The 26,928-nt window shown below is 47.3% G+C and overlaps 2 protein-coding genes across 3 annotated transcripts in view; both read right to left on the bottom strand.

The window, feature by feature from the left end:
• Positions 1-3,184, bottom strand: part of LOC119444905 (uncharacterized) — a 65,286-nt gene extending 62,102 nt beyond the window's left edge. For both annotated transcript variants that reach the window (XM_049663740.1, XM_049663741.1), the window contains exons 1-2: positions 2,276-3,184; positions 626-777 (exon numbers count right to left, since the gene is read on the bottom strand). In XM_049663740.1, coding sequence (XP_049519697.1) covers positions 626-777; positions 2,276-3,150 — 1,027 coding nt within the window. In that variant the 5' untranslated portion in view covers positions 3,151-3,184. The remainder of the gene's footprint in view (positions 1-625; positions 778-2,275) is intronic.
• Positions 3,185-5,407: 2,223 nt separating this feature from the next.
• Positions 5,408-15,021, bottom strand: LOC119444061 (uncharacterized). The gene is made up of 3 exons (XM_037708571.2): positions 14,858-15,021; positions 10,127-10,276; positions 5,408-5,656 (listed from the first exon to the last, which is right to left on the bottom strand). Exons 1-3 carry the CDS (start codon positions 14,942-14,944, stop codon positions 5,408-5,410), a joined length of 486 nt encoding a protein of 161 aa, XP_037564499.1. The 5' UTR covers positions 14,945-15,021.
• Between the last annotated feature and the right edge of the window lie 11,907 nt (positions 15,022-26,928).

Below are 26,928 nucleotides of genomic sequence, written 5' to 3'. Positions count from 1 at the left end.
CGAGCTGTGGCTTGTACTGCTGTCCGCACAGTGGTCCTCTTGTTGATATGTTGGCTCGAGCATGACACATCACTCAATGGAACGCAGTTGGTTACTTCAATTCAGTTGAAGTAACCAACTGCGTTGGTTGCGGCTCATTTTTGCATTATTGTTGGCATGGTGTCATTTATGTGTTGTTATATACTTTTTATATGTGTTAAGTATTTTCCGATGCGTTTCTGTGTATTTTCTGCGCGCTATTGACGCTTATGTATATCATATGCGTTAGATATCTAATAAATTGCACGCCGATTGTTCTGTCAAACTTGTAAGAGAAGGAAGGGCGTGTCAAACTGCGTTAAGAAGCACCTTTTCCTGCTTTCCTCTTCACATCATGCACATGACTGTAATTGAGTGAGAAATAAATCAAATAAATCAAATCATCTCAATTTGTGTATTTTATTTCAAAAGAAGAAATGCGGAGAGCAGAGAGACAAAGCATAACATGTGACAGCTTGACGGGCTCCTTGTAGACAGAGGAATATGTTGGCAGGCAGTCAGTTGCCAATCAAGTTTACAAATATAAGGCGGCCGTGAAAAAGACAAATTTTGGTCGCTCTGCATGTTGATCGCTCTGAAAGTTCACCTTGTCTTCCGGGAGCCGATGACCGTGTCGCGTTCAAAGCGACGCTCTTTTGGTGGGTACCAAGCTCGGGAGATTCGTCACCATCGGGAGGGGCGAACGACGAGTGCTGGTGGCCGGACCGTTCGGTCTCGCTAGCGTACGACCTGGCGACGCTGCATAACCGAAAAAAGGCGCTCTCATTATCGAGTCACGGGAGATTGGTCGCGGCGACCTCACCCTATAATCGTACAGAGCACGACGTCGCGAATATGTGGCAACCACAGTTTGTGAATTATCGGGGCAAGTAAAATTATTTTGATCATGCGCCAATAATTTCTGTCTATTGAAAATTTAGTTTCGATCGCTACAGTTGAAGAAAATATCCCCGCATTGAAAGATATGCCTGACGTAAGCATCCCGAAACGCAATGAAAGAATATGACCCGCTGCGCCGAGAGCATGCGCACTGTCGTCTATATTTAAATTCGTTTTACTAAAACACTTTACAGGTATTATTCAAACTTACAGCACAGGTTCAATCAAATGTACATAACAATGCACACGGCAATTACTTTTTATGCAGTATCTAGGCGTGAACAACGGCGTGCCCACAGAATGAAAGGGTTAACACATGTGACCAAGTTCACAAAATATTTTTTCAATGATTTTTCTTCAAGGCTGCGTACAGGGAACAATAAGTGTCAACATATAGTCGCCTACCCTTCTTGCTTGTGCTAATGCCTTTTTGTTCACAAACACACAGGTTCTTAGACAGAGCATCGACTTGCAGGTGGCAGCATTCGGTGCTCTTTCCCACTTTGAGACTTCGAACGCGAACGTTACGCGGCTGATAATGCAGAGTCGCTGTTGTGTGTGACAGTCGTGGTAACTGACGTAGTCTACACACGCCACGTAGTCGCAAGGTGGATCGCGGGTCGTGAGCCAAATCCGTGGTCCTGACAATGTCTAAAGAATTCTGGCTTCTCAAGTTAGTTTTCCTTTCAACAAGTATAGCCGCTGTACATATGTCAAATTGGCCGTCCCGTAATGTTTTGTGCAGTCACACTGAATCTCTGTATCATCGCAAAACTACTCTTAACTAGCAGAAAAACTTGCTTGCAAGCAGGGTTTGAATTCATCCCTTTTGGGTTGCGAGCCAGGTGTTCTAGTTCTTGCAACATGACAATACTGTCGAATTGACGGAATAGTGGAAGCTTCTTATTCAGCTTGACTAGCAAGCACAGAAGCACTTTACACGCAACGACGCGTGTGCTTCGCGGAACTCGATGTAGTCTAGCGTTGGAAAAATTAACACGGGGACAAGATGCTCGACAGTGAAAAGGTAAATTTATTCGTGTGTGCAGCCACATCCATCGTGTGATGAATAAGATACTTTAACTAAGTCAGTGAATTAGCAGTTATAGGAGAAATCATCTAATAATGTAAAGCACAATGTCCATCACAAATGTGTTGTGAAGTGCCTGTGTTAACGCATTTGTCAGATCAAACATGGGTTCGGTTCGCCTGTAGCCCTTGCGCCTCGTTCAGTCTAAGAAGCACATTCTCTGGCTTTCTTGTCTTACCCTTTTTTTAGTGGTTTAGTTCTTAAGTCCACCATATCCTGTGTGTACTTCTTCAGGGCATCAATCCTTAAGTGCGCATTTGCACTCACCTCGTATGTTCCACTTTAGACCCCGTGGTGGCAATTTGTGGCGGCGTCGCTAGGCTTGCCATTCCACTCGGGGCCCCCTGGCTGAGATGTGAGGACACGCTTGTCGGGACTGACGGCGAAGACGGGTGCTGGCCGCTGCTTTTAGCGTGCTTCGGCGTGCAAGGCCCGGCCGTGAGTGACTCGGAATTAGCCAGCGGAGCGAGTTGCTTAGGAGGACTGGCCTGTGGTGACCCTCTGCGGGGAGACGACGTTCTCCTGGAGCGCCACTCAACGATGTTCCCACCGGGACCGTTGCTTTGCTTGGGCGAATCGAGCGGTAGGTGCAGGGCTGACCTCGACTCTCCGATTGGAGGACCGTTGGCTCCCTGCGGAGGGTTTCTACGAAGCGGGGAGCCTTTGGATGGGTGTGTAGCGGCTCCGCTGATGCAGCTGATTCGCAGAGTGGGTGATCCTCCGGGTGACAGGGGACTCAAGCGCTGAGTCTGGTCAACGGAAGGCCAGACGCGAGACGATGGGCTCTTGGACGACGACTCCAGAATGGCGCCGGTGGCGCGGCTGTCACGCGGCGTCGACGAGCCCGAGGGGACATCGGCGGAACTGTGCACCTGGCTTGAATGCGGAGGAGCGCCCGCGTTGAAAGGTTTTGAGCTAGACGCCGGCGCTTTCGACGTCCTCGCAGCATTGTCGACGCTCTGGCTCAGCGATAGTGGGGATAGACTCTGCGGCGACTTACCGCCTGACTGTGTTTTGTTGTACCTCCCACGACTGACTGACCACAGAGTTGTAGCACTAGGTACCACCGTCGCCCTCTTTTCCACGTTACCTCTGTGTACAAGAGGAGCGCTCTGACGACCTTGGGCTCCTGGCACCGCCATAAGAAGTCCAGGACGATGCGACGATCCAGATGGTGATGCCGTCTTCGAACGAGAGAACTAAATAGAACAATGTAAAACGTAAATATATGCAAATGGCCAGTGAATTCGCGCTAATCACACGCGAATATTGTCGCCCAAACTGTCGCATTCTATTTTTTTGTATGAGGGGAAGCCGGAACAAAAACCTTGGAAGCTGAATGTCGTCTGCGATTTCCTGCCCCCCCCCCCCTTTTTTTATTATTTTACTGAAAGCGGGATTCGAACTTAAAACTGTTGATTCGAACCATGCTTCAGTGTAAGGTAAGTATTTCGCCAAATTCAATTCGATAGAAAAATCTTAGAATACAAAACGCGCGAGGAATGTACTCCCTCGGCTGTTGGACCGTCACTGCTCTATTCTCTTTACAGCTGCGCCAACCCTATTCTGAGGCCAGTGCCGTATTTTCAGGAATATGTTATATGGCTATACGTGTTTCAATGTTAAAATTTGACATGGTGTCAACAATCTATGGGTTTCCTTTCAGAACGCGCCGACTTACTAGTACTACACGAAGGAGCATGACGGAAACACAAGTTGACAGCCCTTGTGGACTATAGCGCTTTTAGGGGTGCGCGTTGTTAAAAGAAATCAAAAGTAACGAAATATAGCCCGATTTATTGCTGTGTTGAAATTAATCTACGGGGGTGGATTAAACATGATTTAAATTTTGTCATTGGCACGCATGAAAAACATCACAACCACCCCGAAACCGCGTGATGCACTTTACTGTGCAAAATCGACTGCGTACTGATGAAAACAACAATGAAAAAATGACTGTATAATGGTTGTGGAAATATGTACAAAAACAAACGAAAAAGCTTATATGCAGTCGTAATTAGCCGCTGCGGACTCTAATCTGTGCTTGGACTAAAAATAACTTTTTCAGCTCAGCGGACTATACTCCGTGAAATACGGCAACAGTGCTTACCTCTTGCGGAGGCCTCTTTGTCGTTACCGAGGTGGTGGGCCCGTGAAGCGCGGCAGTGTTGGTTGAAGTAGTCATGTCGACCGAATGCTCGAGCAGGGATCGTCTTTTAGATTGCAGAACCTGGAGTCTAGGGGAGTCGATGCACGCTGAGCGAATCGCCGTCGCTAGCTGCCTGGCGATGTCGTCCACGCGGACCAGGGGCCCCGATGGGCCCCTCTCGGGCACCGGCCGGGCTTGACTCGCCCTCCTAGACGCGGTCCTGGTAGCGGGAAACCATGGAGCAACAACTTGCGCCGCCCGCGGTTTCAGACGCTCCTCCCTTGAGCGGACCCCTGCCTTACTCGTCGGTAGTGCCTGCCGTGTATGTTGCGCATAGCGCATTTCCAGGCGCGCCTGCTGCACAGCTACGTCTTCCTGCAAGGGTGGAGACACTTATCTGAGGGCAAGTTTCAACACACCGACCGACCGACCGACCGACCGACCGACCGACCGACATCCGCCTTCCACATCCACATCCGCCTTCATGGCCGCAAGTGACGCTATAGCTAACACTCTCAGGGACAGATCTAGTACGCATTCACAAATGTTCAAGCAGACGGTCGTAGGGCCACCGCGGTAGCTCAATCGTAAAGCGTTGCACACGCGGTCAGCCTGGGATCGGCGGCAGGTTGGCTTTTAGAGCGAAAGCTCTACTACGCCATGTCTCGCATGGTCATTCATCGCATAACAATGACCTTGAGCCGCGGGAGCGCGAGCCGCCGGAGCTCAAATGTGGCAGGTGTGACTTCATGCCACGTGATCTGCTGCGGAGAGGCGTCGCAGCTGCGCTCGCTCGAAGCCTCGCCGCTGCGTGACTTGGTGAGGGTTTAAAGGCTGCTTCGTCGGCGCTTGGTCGCTCACTCTCGCCATGGATGGCGCGCCGGCTTGGCCGTCTGTGCCTGCGCTTCGGTACAAGCGACAGGCTGAATCGAATCATCCAGTAGATATAGCTAGAGGGCAGGCTGCGAAATCTCAAGCAAAGGCAAAGTTGGCTGCTTAAACACCAGAGCTAAGGGAGGCCAGATTAGCACGTTATAGAGAAGCTTACCAGGCGCGGAAGCTTGCAATAATGAACCACTGTGTGCATAGTCTTTCACAACCAAGCCAAACAGGCCTTTCGCTCGTGATAACTTGGTTTACAAGAGTTAAACCTCAACTAATTTCTTCGTCTACTTACGTTTACCTTTTGCTTATTATTTTCTTCTTTATATGAGACAGAGCAGCTAATTTCCCCTAAGGGTTTCCTGGCTTCATTGTCTGTTGTCTTCACGTGCCTTTATATTCTCCATGTGCTGACACACGAAGGCAGCGAGCAGGAGGATGACGAACGTCGCCGGTAGCACGAGTGAAGCCGCGAAGGCAACGAACATGAGCGACGTAAACAGCGGTCCCACGCGTACGCCCTGCCACCGGAGAAGTAGCGCCGACAGCTTCGTCCACAGCCGCGTCGAGTCCACCAGCACGTACACAATCAGGAAGCCCGTCAGTGACACCAGTTCCTGATCATACACAACGTCATTGTCAAAATAAATCAAGCTATCATCATGCAAGAAAAAACAGACGAGAACGGGGTTCTGGGACCCATTTATTATAAACAAAATGGCTGTCGATTCAATCTAAATATGGGACGCTCTATATATGTGTGCAGTCGACTACCAAAAGTTCCCGGGACCCCGACAGCGCGGACATGTTAACTTCGTTCCCCCTAGGTGCGATCGTAAACAATTCTAAAGGCTCCATGGAATGTTCAGATGAGGGAAAGGCACGCAGTTTCTCATCGTCCATAGCTTGCGAGTATCAATGTTACCTTAGGAGCCCTGCCACCCACCCGTAACTCAGCGTGTTTGCGCATGCTGTGGCCATGGGATGTTTTGGCCGAGACAGCAGATTTCAGATTGAGCTCATTGTGTCGGGTACCTACATCGTGGTCGCAAAGGTCACGTCATTGTCTCTTTCGATATGAAATTCATTTTCAAAGGTGTTCCTGTTATCCTCGCAGCTTATTTTGCAAGAGTGTTCTGGAAAAATAATCCCACATTGATCTCTCGTATAAGCCAATTGATGCGGAAGATTTGTGTGACTAATTTAAGACATTTGTCTTGCAAATAATCAGTGTGTCTACAAAAGAGTTCTATGCGGGCGAGCCTTCACAACCATGCCATGAATGTTTCTGTGTCCCTCTTTATGCACCACCATCCCCTTGGAGGCGGCCATTAAATGATGAGAGTTACCATGGCTCACCCTGGCCTATAAAATTTTAACGGCTGCTTTTGCGTAGGCCGAGGCCATGCCGCCCGCAAGATTTCTGGAACACTAGAATTCTTGTAACCAAACACCCAATTTACGTTCCAGCAAGAAGATAATGATAGTATTCCTGTTCGTAATCTTGTATAAACAAACTGTCATGATTTCGTAAGAACTGTTTACAAGTGGCTATACCGAATTCTGGGGCTGAATTCACAAAGCTTCTTGTTCTTAAGTGTTTTTGTGATTGGCCAGCGGCTTTTGCTAATAGTGCGTCAAGTATCAGAACTGGCTTCAGTTTACTGTTATACGAAAAATTTTAGCGTAAGAACGTTTTATGCATAGCAATACTAACTTCATGTTGTACCCCGTGGGTCACTTAACATCAGTCGTATCAGTTATTTTCCCTCATACACATGTTCAAGTTATATGAAGCAGATTACATTGCCTAGCCCGGGATCCTTAAGCAACACGACGTAGCCAAAAGCTACTTGGTTACAAGGACGCTGTGGGATCGCCACGAGAAGTTGAGCTGTTCCGTAGGTTCGCACTAAGCGTCCGTTGTCACCAAAGAGAATTCTTTATCGAATCGAATGTTCCTTTAGCCTAACGTCTACTCATGAACACTGCCCCATCTTTCCCGCATTTGAACATGAGTCGTGTATATTCAATTTTACAGCGCACAAAGTACCCTATAAGCCCCGGAACATGTGCTGGATTACAAATCTTGTCAGGACTGTATTTGAAACGTGTGTTAGAGACAAAAAAGGCGCAGTTTTGCAGGCGAAGCATCGATTGTGATAGCGAATTAGTGCACGAAGTAAAAATATTAGTTTTGTCGCCCGTATAAACTTTTCAACATAGGGATACTAACTAAATGAACAAGCATGGTGTCACCTGAGTACAAGCAAACATGAACACATCTCACTCGGTGGCCGCGGAAACTCGCTCTCAAAACACTGAAGTGACGAAGCGCGGCAGCAGCAGTGAGCGAATTGACCTTCGTGCGCGTGGCCGCCGAAGGTCAATTAAGCCACCATCGCCGGCTCAACCTCGCCCGCGTACACTCGCACGTGAACGCGGGCGAGTGAGCGGCGACGATATTATCGCCCTTGGACTCTATACAGCGCCTCACGGCGACGGCGATGGCAGAGATGCGCCTGGAGTTTCCATATAATTGCTATCTCAATAATGCTTAAGCTGCACTATCGCGTTGTTTAAGGGGCACATGCAGGCTCCACGTAAGCGTTTCCACTTCCCCCTGGTTTAAGCATTCAACCTATGAACGAGTGTCGTTAAGTGCGGTCGCACATATCACTGCCCACCGAAACTCCGCATTACCTGACACGTAGATAGTGCACCCGTAAAGTTTCAACGCGATACCGTTTAGGGCCCCGTGTCGCAGAAAATCCGGCGTCGGCCACCGGCGTGTGATCGCGGGTGGCAGAGAAAATCATCCAACCACATCGACCGCGCAGGCCCTCTACGTGGTGCAAGGTTTTGGTGAACAAAAATTCAATTTCTCACAGTGAAGTACGACTTTACCATTCGGCGTCGGATTAGCCGTCGGATTTTTTACCCATCTGCGTCGGATTGTAATTTAAATGTGCGAGAAAACCTCATTCTGCTACGAAGAAACTCAAATACAAACCCCTTTTACAGAATTTCTACCAGACCTGCGCGCGCCGGGGCAATAGCAAACAATTAATAAAATAATAAAAAAAGGTGCTAGGGCCTTCACATTTTAATATAAGACCACCTATATTGCCCCTGGAAAAACGCCTTTCCAGCAATGCATTTAAGTTTAAAAGTGAAGCCGACTTTAAGGGGATCGGTGTAAGCTAGGTCTTTCTAAGCTGGCTTTCACACGTTCAGTGTGGCAGTGAATGAAGCCTACTTGCCGTATGCCAACGATGCTATGCGAACGGGTCCCGATAACGCTATCGCGTTCGGCGAAGCTTAAGCGTGCTCCAATTTTTTCTGCACCTAGAGTGCAGTTTAGGATTTGTTGTGGTACTCTGTAGCTCTGGCGGCACCCAACCCGTTATATTTTGGTGACGTGCACATTCTCAGCAGCGTCAATCTTTACACGTACATAAAGCTAAAAAATTGACAAGAAGTTCTGACATGGAGATGAATTATCGAAGTCTCGGTATGACAAATGTCTTGTGATAGAATCATTGAATTTGCTGTCGTGTTACGAGCGACAGTATGTGGCGCCACGTACAAGAACACATCTTCATACCCTCACCTGCTCTCACTGTGTGAATCCGACTTGCAAAGAGGATCATTCCACAGATTTTGGAAGCGGCAGAAACAGTTGACATTGTAAACGTACACCCCACAACTTGTGCACCTGTATCGAGCTGGCATGCTGGTTTCTCAGAGTTCTCAGTTTCGTTAGAAACTACGTGCGTAGGAAATAACAGTCCATATAATCGATGGTCAAACGCTAATATGTTCTCTTTTTTTCGCTTATCTACACACGGTACGCAAAGTACAACCAGCTAGAAGTTAAGCAACAAAAGCATGTTAATCAACGCTCGTCCAGATTTAGAATGTGCAGGCTGTCTGTCACCAGCAAAATAGTAGGAAACAAAAAACGCCTCTTCAATTATGATGTATTAATCTGTGAACGTGACCTGTTTTCGTGAGTTTTGTGGATTAGTGGGAATATAAAAAGCAGTAGGTGACCCTAATCTTTGACTTAAGTCTCTCTTAGTGGCACTCGCACCTCGGCGTTGGTGTTGTGTGCTTTGGTTTGCGGTAATCAGCGATTTCTAATTAATTCTCATTATTCCAGACGCTACAGTGACTCAACTTGTAACTAAACCCATGCTCTGATATATCTATAATGAAACCCATGAATTTTGTACTGTAGTATATTTTTCTACATATTTTTATTTATTTTAAATTTCGTCCCCGGTCGTCTCAGCTAATTAATTCTAATTATTTCAAGCACTTCGGTAACTCAGCTTGTAACTAAACTTATGCTCTGATGTCATATCTATAATAAAACTACAATATTTTTCTATTTCTTGTGATTTATTTTGGATTTTGTCTCAGCAAATGATTTCTGTTAATTCCAGACACTTCGGTAACTCGTAACTAAACTTACGCTCCGATATCATATCTATAATGAAACACATTAATTTTGTACTGTACAATTTTGTTTGTATTTCTTTTTCTGAATTTCCTCCCCGTCTTCTCAGGAGGTGAACCGAAAGTGTTGCGCAAGAAACAAGAGTGTCACTCGATGCTCGGACCACTAACACACGGACATTGAGCACCAGAAAAATTGTACGCTCTGCTTACCGAATTTGGCGCCATGTCCCTTTAGTCTGCCGAGTATTTTTTAGACACGACCATTTGCAGCAAGCACTACAGTGTTTCACGGGAAACATTATGGGCCGTGTACCATCGGCAATAGCGTACGAATAGCTTCTTATTTCTTGTAACGGTTGCAGCCAATAGTAAACTTGTGCATATACCTCATCAATCATTAATTAAATTTATGAAGAAAAAGAAACGCAACATCACTGACGACTCAATTTAAGATTCATTTACCTTGTAATTACGAGAACTCACTATAAAATTTCAAAGCGATCATTCAACCAGCTCAAATTTCTTCCTATAGCCTGCACCGGCTTGGGATAAAATTATGTAGATTCATACTGATAGGCCATCCAAAATATTGGCTGAAAGGATTAGCCATTCGGTCTCACCTCGCTACTGAGTTCGAGGACGTCCTCGTAGCCTGACGTGGAGTGGCCGAGTAAGGCCGTGGCTGCCCATGGCACGAGGGACACAATGGGCAGCGGCAGTGTCTCCAAGACTGTGAACAGCACCACCAGGAGCACGGCACATGGCAACGCCTGCAGTGGGTACAAAAGTTGGTAGGTTTCGCCCGGCGGAGGCGTCTGTCTCTGTGTGCATCAGGAACACCAGTCAGCTGCATGCAGACTTCACACAACGTTTGTTGTCGCGCGTGCACGGGTATTAACACGTGTAGACCTTTTCAACTTTTATTGCGATAGCAATTATATGGACACTCCAAAGCGGATTTCTGCCGTCGCCGTCGCCGTGAGGTTACGTATGACGTCAACGGCGATGAAATCGTCGCCGCGCTCCGAACGCTGTATGTGCGAGTGAAAGGGCGCGAGGGACGCGCGCTTTCACGGGGAGCGAACGCACGTCGAAGAGCAAACGCGCGTTCTGCGCCGTGCTCCCTGAAGGGCTGCAGAATTAAGCGTCTCTTTCCTCCTTTCCATATATAGAGAGCAAACGCGACTTTTTCCGTCGCGCAAAAGGCTGTGGGGGGATGGGAGGGAGAGAGAGAGAGGGAGGGGAGGCGACGTTTAGCTGCGGCACCAAATGCGTATTTATATAAAAACGCCGCAGGCGTTCAGTGCGAACACGGGCGAAACGCCGACGGCGTCGACAACAGTTCTGCGCGTGGCTGGTGCTGCTGCATGTCCAAGTTTATACAGCTGATAAAACTACTATCCTTACTCCGTATAGCTCTCTACTAATTTGCTATCGCAATTGATGCTTCGCCTTTCGGGTGAAACTGCAACAATTTTTCTTAATAATATTGTTAACGGACATTCGGACAGGACCGTGCGCGCAAGAGAGACGAAGAAGTGGTAGACTGTCTCCTGGAGCTGTGACTTTTGTACCAGCCTGCGCCTGTACCGGTAAGTTTTCCCCGTGTAAATAGGTGTATATACGTTTGTGCATCGGGCTTCCTCTTCGTCACATTTGGTAGAGTTGCAGGGTAACAACTAATAACGGAGCTTCGCAGTGGCCGCCGCTTCGGATCTTCAGCGATGTCGCAGGAAGTTCGGCAACGCCTGCGTCGACTGCGTCGGCTGTCATACTCACGCATCCGCGTGATCCTGGAACCTTCTGGGGCACAGATGGCGCCGACGTCGACGACTGGCTGGAGATGTATGAAACTTTTCTAAGTTTCATTTTGGACACATCGAAGTCAAAGTTCTTGGTCACCTTGTCAGGGCTGCCGGTATACATCCTGATCCTGCTAAGATAAGCACAGTCAGGAACTTCCCTGTACCCTGCTCAGCAAAAGATGTGCGCGGCTTCGTGGGCTTATGCTCCTATTTTCGTTGGTTTGTTGAAAATTTTGCCGATATCGCCCGGCCACTCACCCACCTTCTCAAGAAGGACACTGCGTTCCTTGGGGGCCTTGAACAAGTCGACGCCTTCTACACCCTCATCCGCTTATTGACAACGCCTCCGATATTATGCCATTTTGATCCAGTCGCCTCTTGCCCCTTCAGCGCGCTATTTTTCTATCACCGAACGCGAGTGTCTTGCTCTGGTGTGGACAGTGGCTAAATTTTGTCCTTGTTTGGCCGCCCATTTCCTGTCATCACGGACCACCATTCCCTATGCTGGCTATCGTCACTGAAAGACCCGACTGGCTGCCTTGGTCGCTGGGCACTCGGACTCCAGGAATATTCTTTCGTTGTGATGCATAAGTCCGGCCGCTTACATCTCTAGTCACCCCGTTGATCCTCCTGACGACGACGACCAGGATGCCGATACTTCCCTTCTGGCCATTTCGGAGTTTTGCGACATCGTTACTGAGCAGCGATAGGGCGACTCTCTGCGGTCTATCATCAAGGGCTTGACTTCTGGCCAATCAGATCGCTCAATCAGAATGTTTGTTCTCCATGATGACCTTCTTTACCGACTCAACATGAACTCTGATGGACCAGATTTACTGCTAGTTGTCCCTAGTCACCTACGTTCTGATGTTCTTGCTGAGCTACACGACGCACCCACTGTCGGACACCTTGAAACCTCCCGCACTTACGACAGAGTGCGGCATTGCTTCTTCTGGCCAGGTCTGTACCGCTTTGTGCGATGTTACATTGCGGCTTGTCACGTCTGCCAGCGGCGAAAGAAGCCATGTGCCCAACCGGCTGGCCTCCTTGATCCAAGCGATGTTCCCAAGGAACCTTTCTTCCGTTTCGGCATGGACCTTCTTGGCCCTTTTCCCACATACATAAAAGGGAACAATTGGATAGCCGTTGCAACAGACTATGCGACGGGCTATGGTATTACACGTGCCCTGCCCACCAGCTGGGCTTCAGATATAGCGGACTTTTTACTTCAGGAAGTGATGCTTCAACATGGTGCGCCGAGTCAGCTGCGCACAGATCATGGCCGCTACTTCCTTTCCCAAGTTGTCGAAGACCTACTTCATTCCTGCTCCGCCGAACACAAACTCGCAACCGCATATCACCCACAAACGAACGGACTGACCGAACGACTAAATCGCACCCTTCCAGAGATGTTGTCTATGTACGTTTCAGCAGACCATCGCGATTGGGCCAACACTTTGCCCTACGTGACATTTGCGCACAATTCGTCACGTCAGAATACCACCGGTTTCTAGCCTTTCTACCTCTTGTTTGATCGCCATCCCACTCTTACTTTTGAAACCCTGCTACTTTCGGTGTCGCGATACACTACGGAATACGCCCATGACGCCGTTTGTAGGGCTCGTATGGCTCGCCAGATTGCCCATGATCGACTTATCAGGCATCACAAAAGGCTCGCTACGACAGTCACCACCGGAACCTTGACTTCTCTCCTGAAAATCTCATTCTTCTGTGGACTCCCAGTCGCCACGTCGGCCTGTCCGAAAAACTGCTGTCACGCTATACTGCGCCGTACCGAGTATTGCGACGTCTAAGTGGCATAACCGTGTAGAAGACACACCATCGTCATCCCAGCTACCAACGGAATTCGTCAACGTGTCCCGTTCAAAACCGTACTGTTCATCAAGTTCGCCATCATTCTAACAAGCGCCGGGACGGCGCTCCAGCCCCCGAGAGTTATGTTACGGTGGACTCGGACAGGACCGTGCGCGCAAGAGAGATACTTTTCCTCATGTAAATAGTTGTATATACGCTTGTGCACCGGCCTTCCTCTTCGTCACAATATCACTGAGTAACATAATACCATGTATGATATGAGCGACAAGAACAACATCTACTCTGCTGCACTGTTAGCTTCAGGACTGTCTCTCGCCGCTAGAAGGCCACTGAAACGCCAGGTGGGTTATGTTGGGTGATGCTTGCGCGATATCACTTCAATAAAGATTGCATAGGTGCACCTCTTCCTGGCGAGAAGCGACCAAGCGCTTGGCGAAAACCACTAGCATTAACTTCGATTTTTGTAGTGCAGCAGCTGGTCACTTTTATAATGCACATTTGTCTATAGAGCTCATGTCGCAAGTCTATTGTTAGTAGGTGCTCAGAGTTGTTATTGAGTAGAACCAAGGTTACGTCCCCAAATAAAAGCAAGGGATAAATAGGATGTAAAAGTATTTGACGTGCACAACAGATTTTTTAACGTATTATGCTACCCGCATGAAATGAACAGGATAACTGTAAACGGTTCGTGACATTGTGAAGGTGGGTTGCTATTCATCTGATAGAAGCAAGTTGTGCTAGCCCTGGGCCGAATCAACAAAACGTTTTTTTTTTTTTTTCGTAATTGCTATGTGCCACTGGCTGGCCGTATTCGCTATTATTATATCCCACAACAGGCTCACCTGGGATTTTGTCTTAGCACATTTTTAACATTTCTAGCAAAATAGATATAGGTATGGTATTTATAAATGTGTAAAGCATTATACTTAGCAGGGAAACGCTTCACCATAATTTGAAACTCGATTTCGTTAGACCTCGCGAAGCCCACTTATCGAACCTCGCGGGCATCAGCTCCTATGCTTGTTTTATTTATTAAAACAAGGCTCGACAACTGAGGGAAGAAAACTTCTTAGTATTTGAGAAGAAAACCACTCGTAGTATTTATAGCCTTTCGGTGTATGTCCATTGTGGCCTGCATTTAACCTGTCTAATTTGACGTCTGAGAAGACAGATTCGATCCCACGTACTGGATAGCATTTCGAACTTGACAAGTCGCTGAGTCCCAAATCGCAATCAGCTGAGAAAATTTCATATCAACACTATATTTTAACACTTTCCATGCGCGAACTCGACAAAGACGCTACGTGGTTTACTTCAAGTTCTAAAGAAATCCTGACTACTACTGTCACTGCGCAAGGTAACTTTCCACCGAGCTTCCGGGCAGGCTGCTAAGCGCGCATGTTGTTTGGACTAACCAAAGTGGCCTTCCTCGTTCTTCACTTTAGTGTTCTCTTCGCGAAGCTCTCTACTTTCCTGGATTCGTCAGCATTGGCGCGAGACTTAAAAGGACAGCTGTCCGCTTCGCTCTTCATTTAGCCGCCTACGGTGAGTGTTCGAACACAGCCCACGTAGAGGTTAGGCACATTACAGAGCAATAATCAGTCAATTTTCACCTCTCGTCCAACAACGGTTACGGCCTCTGCCGTAGATAATTTCGAGAAACGCGAGAACTCGTAATAGCCACCGCTGTGTATAGAATGTTCCGAGTACCAGGTTCTTGATGAACAGCAGCGGTGCCAGGTACACGGGTGCAACGACACCAAGAAACGCCTTGACGTTGCCCTTTTGCTGGGCCATGGAAGAGGCCTCGCCGGTGGTGCCAGATCAGTTCGCGACACTCCGGGCTCGTTCTCGCTAGCTCTGCGGATGAACATTGAATTTCCTTTCTCGGCATGGTGGTCTAGAGAGTAATTAAATTCGCTCATTCGTGCAGGTTTGTAGAGAAGTTACGGTAGGCCGGAGTACGTCAGATGTGCATGTTGAAACATTTCCAATATATTTTTTTTTTTTACTGCCGAGTAAATTTACTCGTAATGTGCACCTACATCACCCACCTTCAATGGGTGTGAGTAATGTGCTATATACGAGACTGAGATTCACAGGAGGATGGAGGCTTTAACCCCCGTATTCAGAAATGCATTTTAACTTGAGCCCCGTGATTGACTTGATCTAAGCGACACCTGCCGGTAACGTTCCCAGGACTCACTAACGTATGATGAACGGGTGCTCGTATTGATTCCATAATGTTCTCGATATACCAAGCCTAATAACCCTGCAAGGCAAAAAAAATTGTCATAGTAATAAAATTCCTTTCAAACAAACCTTGGCGATGGTATCGCTCAATGCACCTGCTGCATCGCCTACACGGCCTTATTACAGGAAGATATAATGATCAGGTCGCGCTCAACACACGATAAGGCTAGAATACTAGCACACGTCACCATTACTTACTCATCAACGAAGCGCTTGAGAAGTGAATTAGCTCGCCGGGGCGAAAATAATAGGCTGCGATGGCACCGGACGAGCACTACGCTTGCCGTCTTCTTCGTTCTCAGAACGTGAGGCAAGCACGTGACATGAAGCAGGTGAGCACGTGAAAATTTATTCACTCTTGTTTTCCTTAGATGACAATGATAACAATGATGGTGTTATTGAAAATTGCACAAGAGAGATAATTATAAATTAGATGCAAAAAGCGGGGACATTAACCGAAAGATAAACATTTAGTTTGCTACCCTGCACTAGGGGAAGGAATAAGCTGATACAGATAGATAAAAAAAAGAAAAGCACTTTACCATAAATTAAATATCGTGGAATCGTCATGTTTATGCACGACATCGCTCATACGCAATGTCGAAATGAAAATACCAAATCATGCGGATTCACGGTGTGAAACATCTACGCAGCGATGTCTAGAGGACGAAGATGATGTATGATGCTCGTAGAGAAAGAAAAGTTTATCACGTAGAATCACAACCAGCGTTCTGTTATGCGTTGTGACAGACTAATTATGGTCTACCTTATGTAGGCATGCCTTATTCTTGAATGTGGCTGTGTTTTGTTTTCCGGAAGTGGAAAATAAAAAATGGGACCACTTGTTCTTTTAGAGAAGCTCTTCTACTATGTTTAGGTCTTCCTAAATTCATTGCTAATAATGCGTTGTACCAGTTAGAGCGCTTACCTTCTCTTCAAACAAGATTCCGCATGCTTATGGTTCAACACTACTTAAGAACTTATGGATCTCCTCTAAAACATACACAATATGCATGTATCTCATCTCATCGCTTCGTCACCATCATCATTAGAATGATGATCATATCATGCTGCATTGAAGGATTATGTAATTCTTGTGTCATAGACGCACAGTGAATCCTTTGAATGTAATACGCCATTCTGATAACAGGTCAGTGTTCTTAAAAGATAGCTTTGAGCCGGCATTATTTCTTCGGGCTCCAATTAGGAATTTATTTGTTAGTCTCGCAAAACAGAGTTATGCTTACTCGCACAACTTTGTCAATCCGCGTACAAGGATTGTACAAGCCCGTTCGCTGGTACTCGCATTCAGCGCACATATAACCTTCGCATACTGTATTGTCAGAATCATCATGAGCAGCAGCAGCCTATTTTTATGTCCACAGCCGGACGAAGGCCTCCCCCTGTGATCTCCAATTACCCCTGTCTTGCGCTAGATGATTCCAACTTCAACCTGCAAATTTTCCAATTTCATCAACCCACCTAGTTCTATGTCGCCCTTGACGGCGCTTCCATCCTCTTGGCACCCATTCTGTAACTCTATTGGTCCACCGGTTATCTACCCTACGCATTACATTGTCTGGCCAGCTCCATTCCTTTCGCTTAATGTCAACTAGAATATCCGCTATGCCCGTTTGCTCTGTCATCCACACCACTCCATTCGTGTCTCCTAACGGAACGTCTAACATTTTATGGCGATAGCAATTATATGGACACTCCAAGCGGACTTCTGCCATCGTTGTCGTCGTCATCGTCGTTGTCGCCGTGAGGTTCTGTATAAAGTCCAAGGGCGATAAAATCGTCGCCGCGCGTCATATGCTGTATCTGCGAGTGAAAGCGCGTGAGGCACGCGCGCTTTCACGGAGAGCGAACGCACGGCGGAGACCAAAAGCCACATCTTCCATCGCGCGAAAGCCCGTGGGGGGATGGTAGGGAGGGAGGGAGGGGAAGGGGCGACGTTGTGCTGCGGCACCAACGGCGCAAGGGGAACTGCTTGTTAATTCAGTTAGTAAGCGAATGTGTCCAAGTTGATAAAGCCGATAAAACTACTATCCTTACTCCGTATATCTCTCTACTAATTTTCTATCGCAATTGATGCTTTACCTTCCGGGCAAAACTGCGATTTTTTTCGTTCCATCGCTCTTTGTGCGGTCCTTAACTTGTTCTCCAGCTTCTTTGTTTACCTCCAAGTTTCTGCCCCTTATGTTAGCACCGGTAGAATGCAATGATTGTGCACTTTTCTTTTCAACGACAGTGGTAAGCTCCCAGTCAGGATTTGACAATGCCTGCCGTATGCACTCCAACCTAATTTTATTCTCTGTAAGTTTCCTTTTCGTGATCAGGGTCCCCTGTGAGTAATTTCCCTAGATAACCGTACTCCTTTACAAACTCTAGAGGCTGACTGGCGATCCCTAATTCCTGTTTTCTTGTCAGGCTATTGGACATTATCTTTGTCTTCGGCATAATTATCTTCAACCCCACTCCTTCACTTTCTCTGTTAAGGTCCTCAATCATTTGTTTTAATTCGTCCCCATTTTTGCTGAATAGGACAATTTCCTCTGCAAAGGCATTTTATACATAAAGCTATATATCTCCGGTGCCAAAAATTGTTGTTCTACAAGTGGTTTTGTCCACGGGCGTGATCCACCAGAACCTAGCCATATACAGCTTCGTTGTAAAACATGATAATCTCAAAAGACAGCTACATTGAAAATATAGATACCGACTACACTAGAGCGTGATGTCACGAAAGAGAAAAAACAATCTAGCTTGAAAGTGCGTTTGAAAGCAAGAACATGTCCAATGGTGAAAAAATTTGCTTCTTGCGAACACAGAATGTCGCAATTTCTATCGCGGGCGACACTGATAATTTTGGCTTGCTTTGCAGGACTTCGGAAACCCTGTGCGTTTACTGAAATAATATTCAGGGCGTCAGCCATATTTAGCTATCAAAGTGCTAACGAATTGACCTGGTCGGGTTGGTCAAGTCGGTGCCCCAGGAACAAGTAAAGGGGGCATGCACTGCACACGTCACAACGCACAGTTCAACCCTCCCAAAGAAGGCCGAGGTTTCTTTGGTCACTGTTACTCGGCGCGGCAACCTGGGGCATCGTCCGAGCCTGAGGATGACGTGTGGGCTTGCTTTACTTCTCGTGGAGCCACCATTTCTACGTCGAATCCATCCAGGTTTGGCGAGAGACCAACGCTACTGTCAACTCCGAGGCTGAATCTGTTTTCTGATGATGATGATGTCGGTAGCGGTTGGGCTGCGGCATCATCGCTGCCGACAACTTCGGCAGCCGGGGGCTTAATGAGACGCAACGGCGGAGTGGCTTTTGTAGAATAGCCACAAACCGGATGCGGCGCTGTAAGAGACACAGTTGAGGCAGGTCAAGCTAAATCAGATTTTGTGGGTCTATCGAGGGTAGAAATTACAGGGTCAGAGGTTTTAGCAATGTTTAATACCTCGGTAGGATCAGGAAGATTGATGGTAGCTGCCGAAGTGGAGGCGCTATCGGCGACAGCATGTCTCTTTCTGCTTGGGAGGCCAGTGAACATGGCGTTTTGCTTGATGATGATGATGATAATTAACCTCTGTCATGGCTCTCACCCACTAAGGGGGGTAGGCCAGGAATCGGGTGGCAGTAGTTATGCTAAGGAAAATTCGTATTTAAAAACCAGAAACACAAAGTAAAAGAGAAACAAAAAAGCCGATGTCCCAATAACTAGATTACTATGCGAGCGAACAGTCACACTAACTGTGTTGCTTCTTGTTCCCTTGCGACCGGCCACGTCATCAATAGCACGGTCTTCTTTTTCGGTGTAGGAAAAGGCGAACATGATGATGATGATGATAATGATGCCTCAACTTATGGCATCAAACCCACTGTGGGGGTGTTACGATTGGCATTTAGCACAGTTGTGCCGGGCGGCTGTTCTCGACAAAGAATGCTGCACCCACAAACCTGCAGCAGTGAAATGCCATTCATGCCCCTTCATCCTTGCAAGGCCAGGGAGCTGGCCACTAGATCAGCGTCACCTAAGATTATTGGACAAGCAATTATGTTTCGTATCTTCGGCTGTTTGACCACTCGGAGCGTATGGGCGAGACGACTTCTGAGTGATCGGTCACGTGCGTCGTTAAACGGCAACGCCGCTCTTTTCTGTCACAGTATGGACTGTGACAGAAAAAGGAGCTCACTTCGAGACATCAACCATTTAGGAGCTCACTTCGTGGAAACCATTTAGCGCGAAAGCCTGTCTCCTGGCCCTGACCGCTGATTATCACGGAAAGCCCCTAATTCGTGCAAGGGGCCAACGTCAAGAATTTCCGTGAGAACGTCTCCAAGTTGAGCAGCTCCAAGTTGAACGGCTCCAAAGTGCCGCGCGAGTCCCCCGTAGACGGGGGCGGTCGCGCAAACTTGGAGGCAGAAGCTGGCGGAACAATGCAGTGTCAGGGGCAGGAATTTGCGAACGTTTAGGCGATTGTGATTGGCCGAGAACAACAGTGAGTTCCCCCTACGAGAGAAGACGCTGGTACATCTGCCATGACTTGCTGCACAATCTTCACGGGTGCCTCGCCCGAGGCCGCCGCCAAAGCTTTGATCCGTTCTTGAGTACGAAGAACTGTAACTCTGCAGATACCCGGAGCAAGGCTTGCGTGGGTGACTGTCTTCGAGATTACCTTGTACGTACTTTCTACAGGACGGTCGGTAATCACTCTAGCGTTGCATTCGCCTCGCTTATCGCACCCCCAATAGTGTCTAGAACCCACTTTCTTGTCAAGCACGTAAACATAACCGTCTTTGCAGCTAAGTTTTGCTTTTCCCTTCTGCGAGCACACCACAACCGCGTCTTCGTCCATTTCCCTCCAAATCAATGAAATGATTACTGTCGCACATTGCTGCTGCTCTTGTACTCTGAATACTGGGCAGCACTGTTTTTTTCTTCTGCTGACCCGTAAGAGCTGTCCTGTCCGACTGATATGCCTATAGCTTTACGACATACAGAAAAATGCGAAATTTTACATCAGTTTATTCTATTGATACTGGTGCCTTTGCAGAACAAGGTAAACAGGCTCGTGTCAGTGTAAATTAACTGATGTGGCAGAAAACGAACAAGTGGTAGTGACAAAGCGCGTCATTTCTTTTTCACGTGGTTTTCGGAATTATGTCTTTTCGAAATTTTGATTGCTCGGCATTTCGTTTCTTAGGCATTTCAATTTTTCAGCGTTCTGACGTTCGGCCTTTCCATAATTCGGCTTCTTGATTTTCGGCGTTTTGATAGGGACTCGCGAACTGGATGTGGCAGACTCGTTTCGCTCGTCCTCTCCACTGCGCAGGTTCTTTGTGGCCAGTCACTTTGTTTCGATGGTGTACGTGTCAAGACAAAACCGATAAAGTCTTTTTTTTTTTCTTTACACGTGTGGCACTTTTTTTGTTAAGGCGAAATTCTTAGCTGGCTATGTTGGCGGCGGCCTTGGCGGTGACCTTGGCGAAACTGCGCCATGACGAAAAATGGCCGACGAAATTTTTTTTGTACTTTTCGGTCTTGATGGGAATCGAACCCGGGCCTGCGGGGTGCCAGACGAGCACGCTTCCCTGAAGTGATGGCTGCTCCACGGTTCTGGCGTACTAAAGGTGTGCCTAGTGCGTGCGTGATTGCACACGTCACGTCGCAGCCATCTCGCTGGCTAAAGGCGCGGCCTAGGGCGTGTACTAACATGCTGCACATAAGGTACTATATATGTGGCGTTCAGGAAGTCGCCTGGGTGCCACACGTGCACTTCCCATTGCGGCTCGTTCTGCCGTGGAAGAGAGAGAGAGAAAATGATTTAATGAAAGGCAGGGAGGTTAACCAGGACTGAGCCCGGTTGGCTACCCTACACTGGGGGAAGGAAAAAGGGGAGAGAGAAAGTCGGCCGTGGAAGAAGTCTAGCCCCGATCGTATAGCTTAATGCATTACCAATATGTCTTGCCAAGAAGTCACCCCGATTGCATAACTTCACGTATTACCTATCAAATGTGCAGCAGGCTTTCGCCTTCTTGTGTTACAAGAGGGTAACACCTACCGAACTTTTCTATTGCGCTTTTTTTTTTCTTGCGCATTTCCAGAATCCGACTTTCAGGCAGCCGGTAAACGCACTAAAGAAAGAATTATCCAACGTGCTAGCTTCTTTAATTTTCCGAATTTGCAACCACCGTCATTTTCGGACACTACCTTTTTTCCCCTCTCCACAATCCATTGCCTTCTTCACCTGCGTGTTCTGCAGCAGGAAAAGCGCTTTAGCGTCCCGTGACCATCGTTTTCGCGTCGAGCGACGGAAATTTGAAACGGTTCGCCGGATCCATTAAAGAGGCCATCGCAAGAGCAGTGGGAGCGGCGCAAGGAGAGAGGAGGACGGGGAGGGCGTCGTAATATGCCGCAGCATATAAGGCGCGGTACCCTGGCAGGACCGGCTTTCTACCAGGCTAGAACGGGAGGGCCCACGTCGTGAGAGCTTGCTCTTGCATGCACCTATAGAGCTGTCGGGCGGAGAATCTTGCAGCACCTATAGAGCTGTCGGGCGGAGAATGAAAAAGATTTCTTCTCATTCGCCCCATTCCTTGCAGAGCAGCACGTAGGCGAAAATACGCTGGCTAAACACCCTGCTTTTTCAATAAAGAGCCTTCTCTCTCTCTCTCTTCTCTGAACTGCACACGAAAGTACTCGGAAGTTGCTTTCACGGGTTTGTCAAAACGCTCGAAACTATGACTGCCTTCTCGACGTACACAGCGCTGACTACATTAAAGAGTTGACCTAGAAACGCCAGAAAAATTTCCCATCGAGTGCCGTAAGACGATTCTAGCGTAAATTATGAGACCGCGGCCTGAACTTTCAACCGCTCATAAAGTTTATGCACAGCGGTGCTCAGATGATGGAGGTCCGCAAGCTGAAGTACGTGCGTCCATAGCAGATGTACGTTTTAAGGCCAGTTTGCACGGATTCTTAATGTTCGAGGGTCTTGAAATCTTTATTTCTGAAAGCTATTCATCAGCATTTTTATCCCTTTCTAAATACAGGGTGTTTCATTTTCGCTGCACCGAATTTTTTTTTAAATTGCCTGTGGCAGATACCACAATTATAATCCTTGATCTAAACTTCTCGATGAGGCGGTAATTACTTCCACGAAATATCAAAACGCCTAATTGAATAATTAATATAATTACCGTAATCAACGTTTTAATTAATTATCTTACGGCGCATCTTTCAATCTACGAATTATGGCCGCTGAGTTCGCAAGGCGATCATCCACTTGAAACGAATTCTCAGGCATGAACCAGTTTCGACATATTAATTTTCAATGTGTCCGACGAAATGCATGGGCGTTCCAGTTAACCTTGTGCTTCAATGCATAAAACAGCGTTTTCCTCATAAAGTTAACTGGAAGGCCGATGCATTTCGTCAGACACTTTGAATATCTCGAAACTGGTTCAGTCCTGAGAATTCGTTCCAAGTGGATACGCCTTGCGAACTCAGCGGATATAATTCGTAGATTGAAAGATGCGCTGTAAAATAATTAATTAAAACGTTCATTAGGGTAATTAAATTAATTATTCAATCAGCCATTTTTATTTCTAGAGGAAGTAATGGCCGCCTCATCGAGTAGTTTAGATCAAGGATTATAATTGTGCTATCTGCCGCAGCCAATTTTAAAAATTTCATGATTCATGATTGTTGCAGGACATTCATGATTGTTGCAGGACTCAGAGACATATAGTCACCAGGATCATAAGCTCAGTCACTCGGAAATCGACAAGGCCCTATAAACACAAATGAAAATACCAAAGCTGAATTTCCCTACTCATTGTTTTTTTGCGTAAAATACCCCAGAAACGGTACTTTTATGATGAAGTCCCACTCGCTGCTAAGATCACCAATAGAATACTAACAGGAACTGCTTAGAAATTGCGAATCTGGCAACACGAAGCAGCAGGTACAGTTATGCAAGCGCAACCGCTCGCTACTTAGAATTATAAATAGACACATTCCCACTGCACACTACAGTGAGCAGAGTCATGCAAGGGCGTCCCGTTTTCGCTACCTGAGTTCGCATGCGCCTGTTCTCTTATGTGTGTCTTGTGTAACGTCTTGTGCAACGCAGCCTGCTCTTGCCTGTTGTGACTTTGTGCACATATTATGCCTTCTGTGTATTTTTCTTATCTGTGGACCTGTTGGTCTCTTACGGCGTCACGGCCTAGTGTATGTGCCTATTTAGGACTCGGCAAGGTGTCGTCATTTTGTGGTTATGTGCTCGAACGTTTCTTCAACTAGAGCCTATATCAGGACCTTCGTTTTCTCTTCCTAACTCTCTCCACACTTGATCCGAACTTGTGACGTGTCTTCTTAGCTTATATTATTATTTTTTATTATTACTGTCGCTTGCAAACGAGTAGCCGTCACTGTTATAAAGTCACTATAGATTCCTTTGTGTTATTTTTATTTAAGTGAAAAATAATAAAACAGCAATAGTTTAGAGTAAGGCGTTGCGCATTTTCAACTCAATATTCTGCTCTATCCTCTCCATGTAAAAAATCCGAGCCCGTATTCACAAAATTCCCTTACGTAAGAATTGAACAAATTATAGTTGTGAATTCGGCAACCGGTCATCAAAAGTAAATTTTTGACCTAACAGCGAAACGTGGAACTAGCCTGATGAAAACAAGTATATATAACATATAGGGATGAGCCGCGATGTAACGAGTTTTCTAGAAAAATAATGAAGTGAAAGCAGTCTCCACAAAGGAGACATTGGAGAGCTGCAATTGGCGGCTAATAAGGCAAGAAAAATGTTCGTATGGCACATGATGGCGTAAGAGGCGAAAATAAAGCTCGATGGGCAGAGATAAATGCCTGGTGTGCCAACGTTGCACTGCTGTAGCGATGTCTGCCATGTAGTCCGACGAGGAGGAGGAGGAAAAAACTTTATTAAATAGGTAAAAGGTGTAACAGCAGGTCTGGGTGGCGCCCTCAGTCCAGGGCTCCATCTGGCTCTAGCAGCTCGCTGAGCTTGTAGTCCGACGAGATGTCTGGTGAAGCGTACAGACGTTAGCAGCCTTGTCAAGAACGCGAAAACGGCGGCTTCCGGGGCTCTCCGGAGCCAGCCAGCGACGCCTAACGCTAGCTGCTTGGTCCGACGTCTAAGTGTAGGTGCTGGGCACGTTTGGGCCCAGCAACTACCGTTAGACGCCGCTGGCTGGATCCGGAAAGCTCGGAAGCCACCATTCCCGCGTTGTAGACAAGGCTGCTCACGTCTGCACTCTCCAAATTTCAAGTTATCGTTTACTGACGTATACTGACGGTTATGTTGCCCTTCTGTAGTGTACCTTCTTCACAGTATAGTGCCGAGCTAAGACATCCCCTCTAACTCGTGTTTGCGGTACTTGCCGCATGCGGCGCAGCACGCTGGATTGGCTGCGGAAAAGAATAGTGCTATAAGCACCATGTCAGATGAGCTGGAGTGAACAAGCTTGTTTATTATGGCACACAGTTAAAATAGACAAGCACGACCACACAACTAACGATGTCGCACAGCTGGTCTCGCGGGACACACGCCCCCTATCACCACGCGCAATCTTCCATCGTCCCACTGCAGGACAATCAAAGGCCTCTCCCTCAAATCGCCTGTGACTTACGTCGGTTGACGGCACTCGCTGCCCGCAAGTTTCCTAATCTCACGAGACCCACCCAATCTTTGGCCGTCTTCTAGTGCGTGACCCCTCCCCTTGGCATCCATCTCTATACAAGGTTCACCGTGGGGGCTAAGAGACGTGCTCGTAACCAAAATCTGCAGCACGTCTCCTGTCGTAGTAAAAAATAAATAAATTATGGGGTTTTACGTGCCAAAACCACGATCTGATTATGAGGCACGCCGTAGTGGGGGACTCCGGAAATTTGGACCACATGGGGGTTTTTAACGTGCACCTAAATCTAAGTACATGGGTGTTTTCGCATTCCGCCCCCAAATCGGAGACTCATTCTTGGAAGGAGAAGTAAGCATCCACGTTTACATTGCAAGAAGCCGCGTACGAGACCCGTTAAGGGTTACTATTTCTAACAGCGGAGCGGAGCTGTAAGTCCGTGCAGAGCGAACAGAAAATGTGCGCTGATCCTGGCGGTTGTACAGAAAGGGTCCGAGCGCCCTGGCACATCCCCCTGTGAACTAGCAAAGGTATTTAAGCCTAGCCGAAATACGTGGCCAATTTCTTGCGATAGCCAATCGATATTTAATCAATTGCTAATCGATAATCGATCAATAATCAATAAATTCCGGAAAATGCTGGGGATGACTTTGTAGTGCTTAGCCTAGCCCACATACGTGACACATACCTTGCGATAGCCAATAGATAGCAAATCAATAGGTAATCTATAATCGATCAATAATCAATAAATTTGTGAATATGCTGGGGATGACTTGGTAGTGCTTAGCCTAGCCCAAATACGGGGCCAATACCTTGCGATAGCCAGTCAATTATAGCCAATCAATAGGTAATCAATAATCGATCAATAATCAATAAATTCCGAAAAGTGCTGGGGATGACTTGGTGCCAATCAGCTCCGCTGTTTCTTTAGACTTGCACCAGTACTGTAAGCTACGCTAATTTTTTTCAGGTATATGTCAACCTTTACTGTTTTTCAGCATTTCAATGCTGACATCGCAACAGCCATCAGCGGCAACTTTTCCCGCCTATTTCTCGTGGAAAGACTGTTGCGTTCAATGTGGGGAAATAATTGTAGACCATGAAGAGGAGAGAGGAAGTGTAGAGAGCAACGGAGCAGACGCGACACAGGAAACGTCACCAAGCATATCTGACAAGATGAGATGCCTAGTTGGAGATCCAACGATTCGCTTGAACAGAGAGGAAGAGGAATCAAATGCTGAAGGCGAAAATGTTAACCACCAAATCTTGCAGCTGGCTACCATATACGCTGGGGTACGGGAACAGAGGAAAATAAAGATGAGAGAGAGAGAAAGAGGACGGAAAGATGCGTTGAATAGGGAATTTTAAACGTAGAAGTAGTTCAACCAGGTGATGTTACGTACCGAAAAATCATAACTCCTTTGTTTGCCTCTCTGCCATCTGTGCTGCACCTTGCCGTGAGCATTGCAGATCGCGCGCAAGGCGTCTCCTTCGTCAGCTGTTCAGCGGAGCACCGTTCGTGGCCTGGCTAATGGCCGCATATGCGCCGAGCACTGCGGCTCGAGAGCAAGCTGTCCGCTGGGCAGGCTGACCATCCCGGCAACATGCACTGCGACTCGGATGCAGGCTGACTGCTGAGCGGTCGTCCCCGGTTTGCCCAGAGCCATCTTCTCCTCACCATCCAACCTGGCCGATAGGGTTGCGTAACATTTGGTCCCCTATTTCTAGAATCCCGCAATGGATCCGCATCGCTCACGTTGCCCGTCGATCGTCTGCTTTTGGGATTTCGTAATACCTCAACTCTCACATGTTGCCGCCGATCTTGTTCCAGTGCTAGTCCTTGCGAAC

This window comes from Dermacentor silvarum, chromosome 3 (assembly GCF_013339745.2).
Source record: "Dermacentor silvarum isolate Dsil-2018 chromosome 3, BIME_Dsil_1.4, whole genome shotgun sequence".
In the NCBI taxonomy this organism is placed as follows: domain Eukaryota; kingdom Metazoa; phylum Arthropoda; class Arachnida; order Ixodida; family Ixodidae; genus Dermacentor; species Dermacentor silvarum.
The sequence above is the reverse complement of the archived record's forward strand: the minus strand, read 5'-3'. Positions and strand labels throughout refer to the sequence as shown.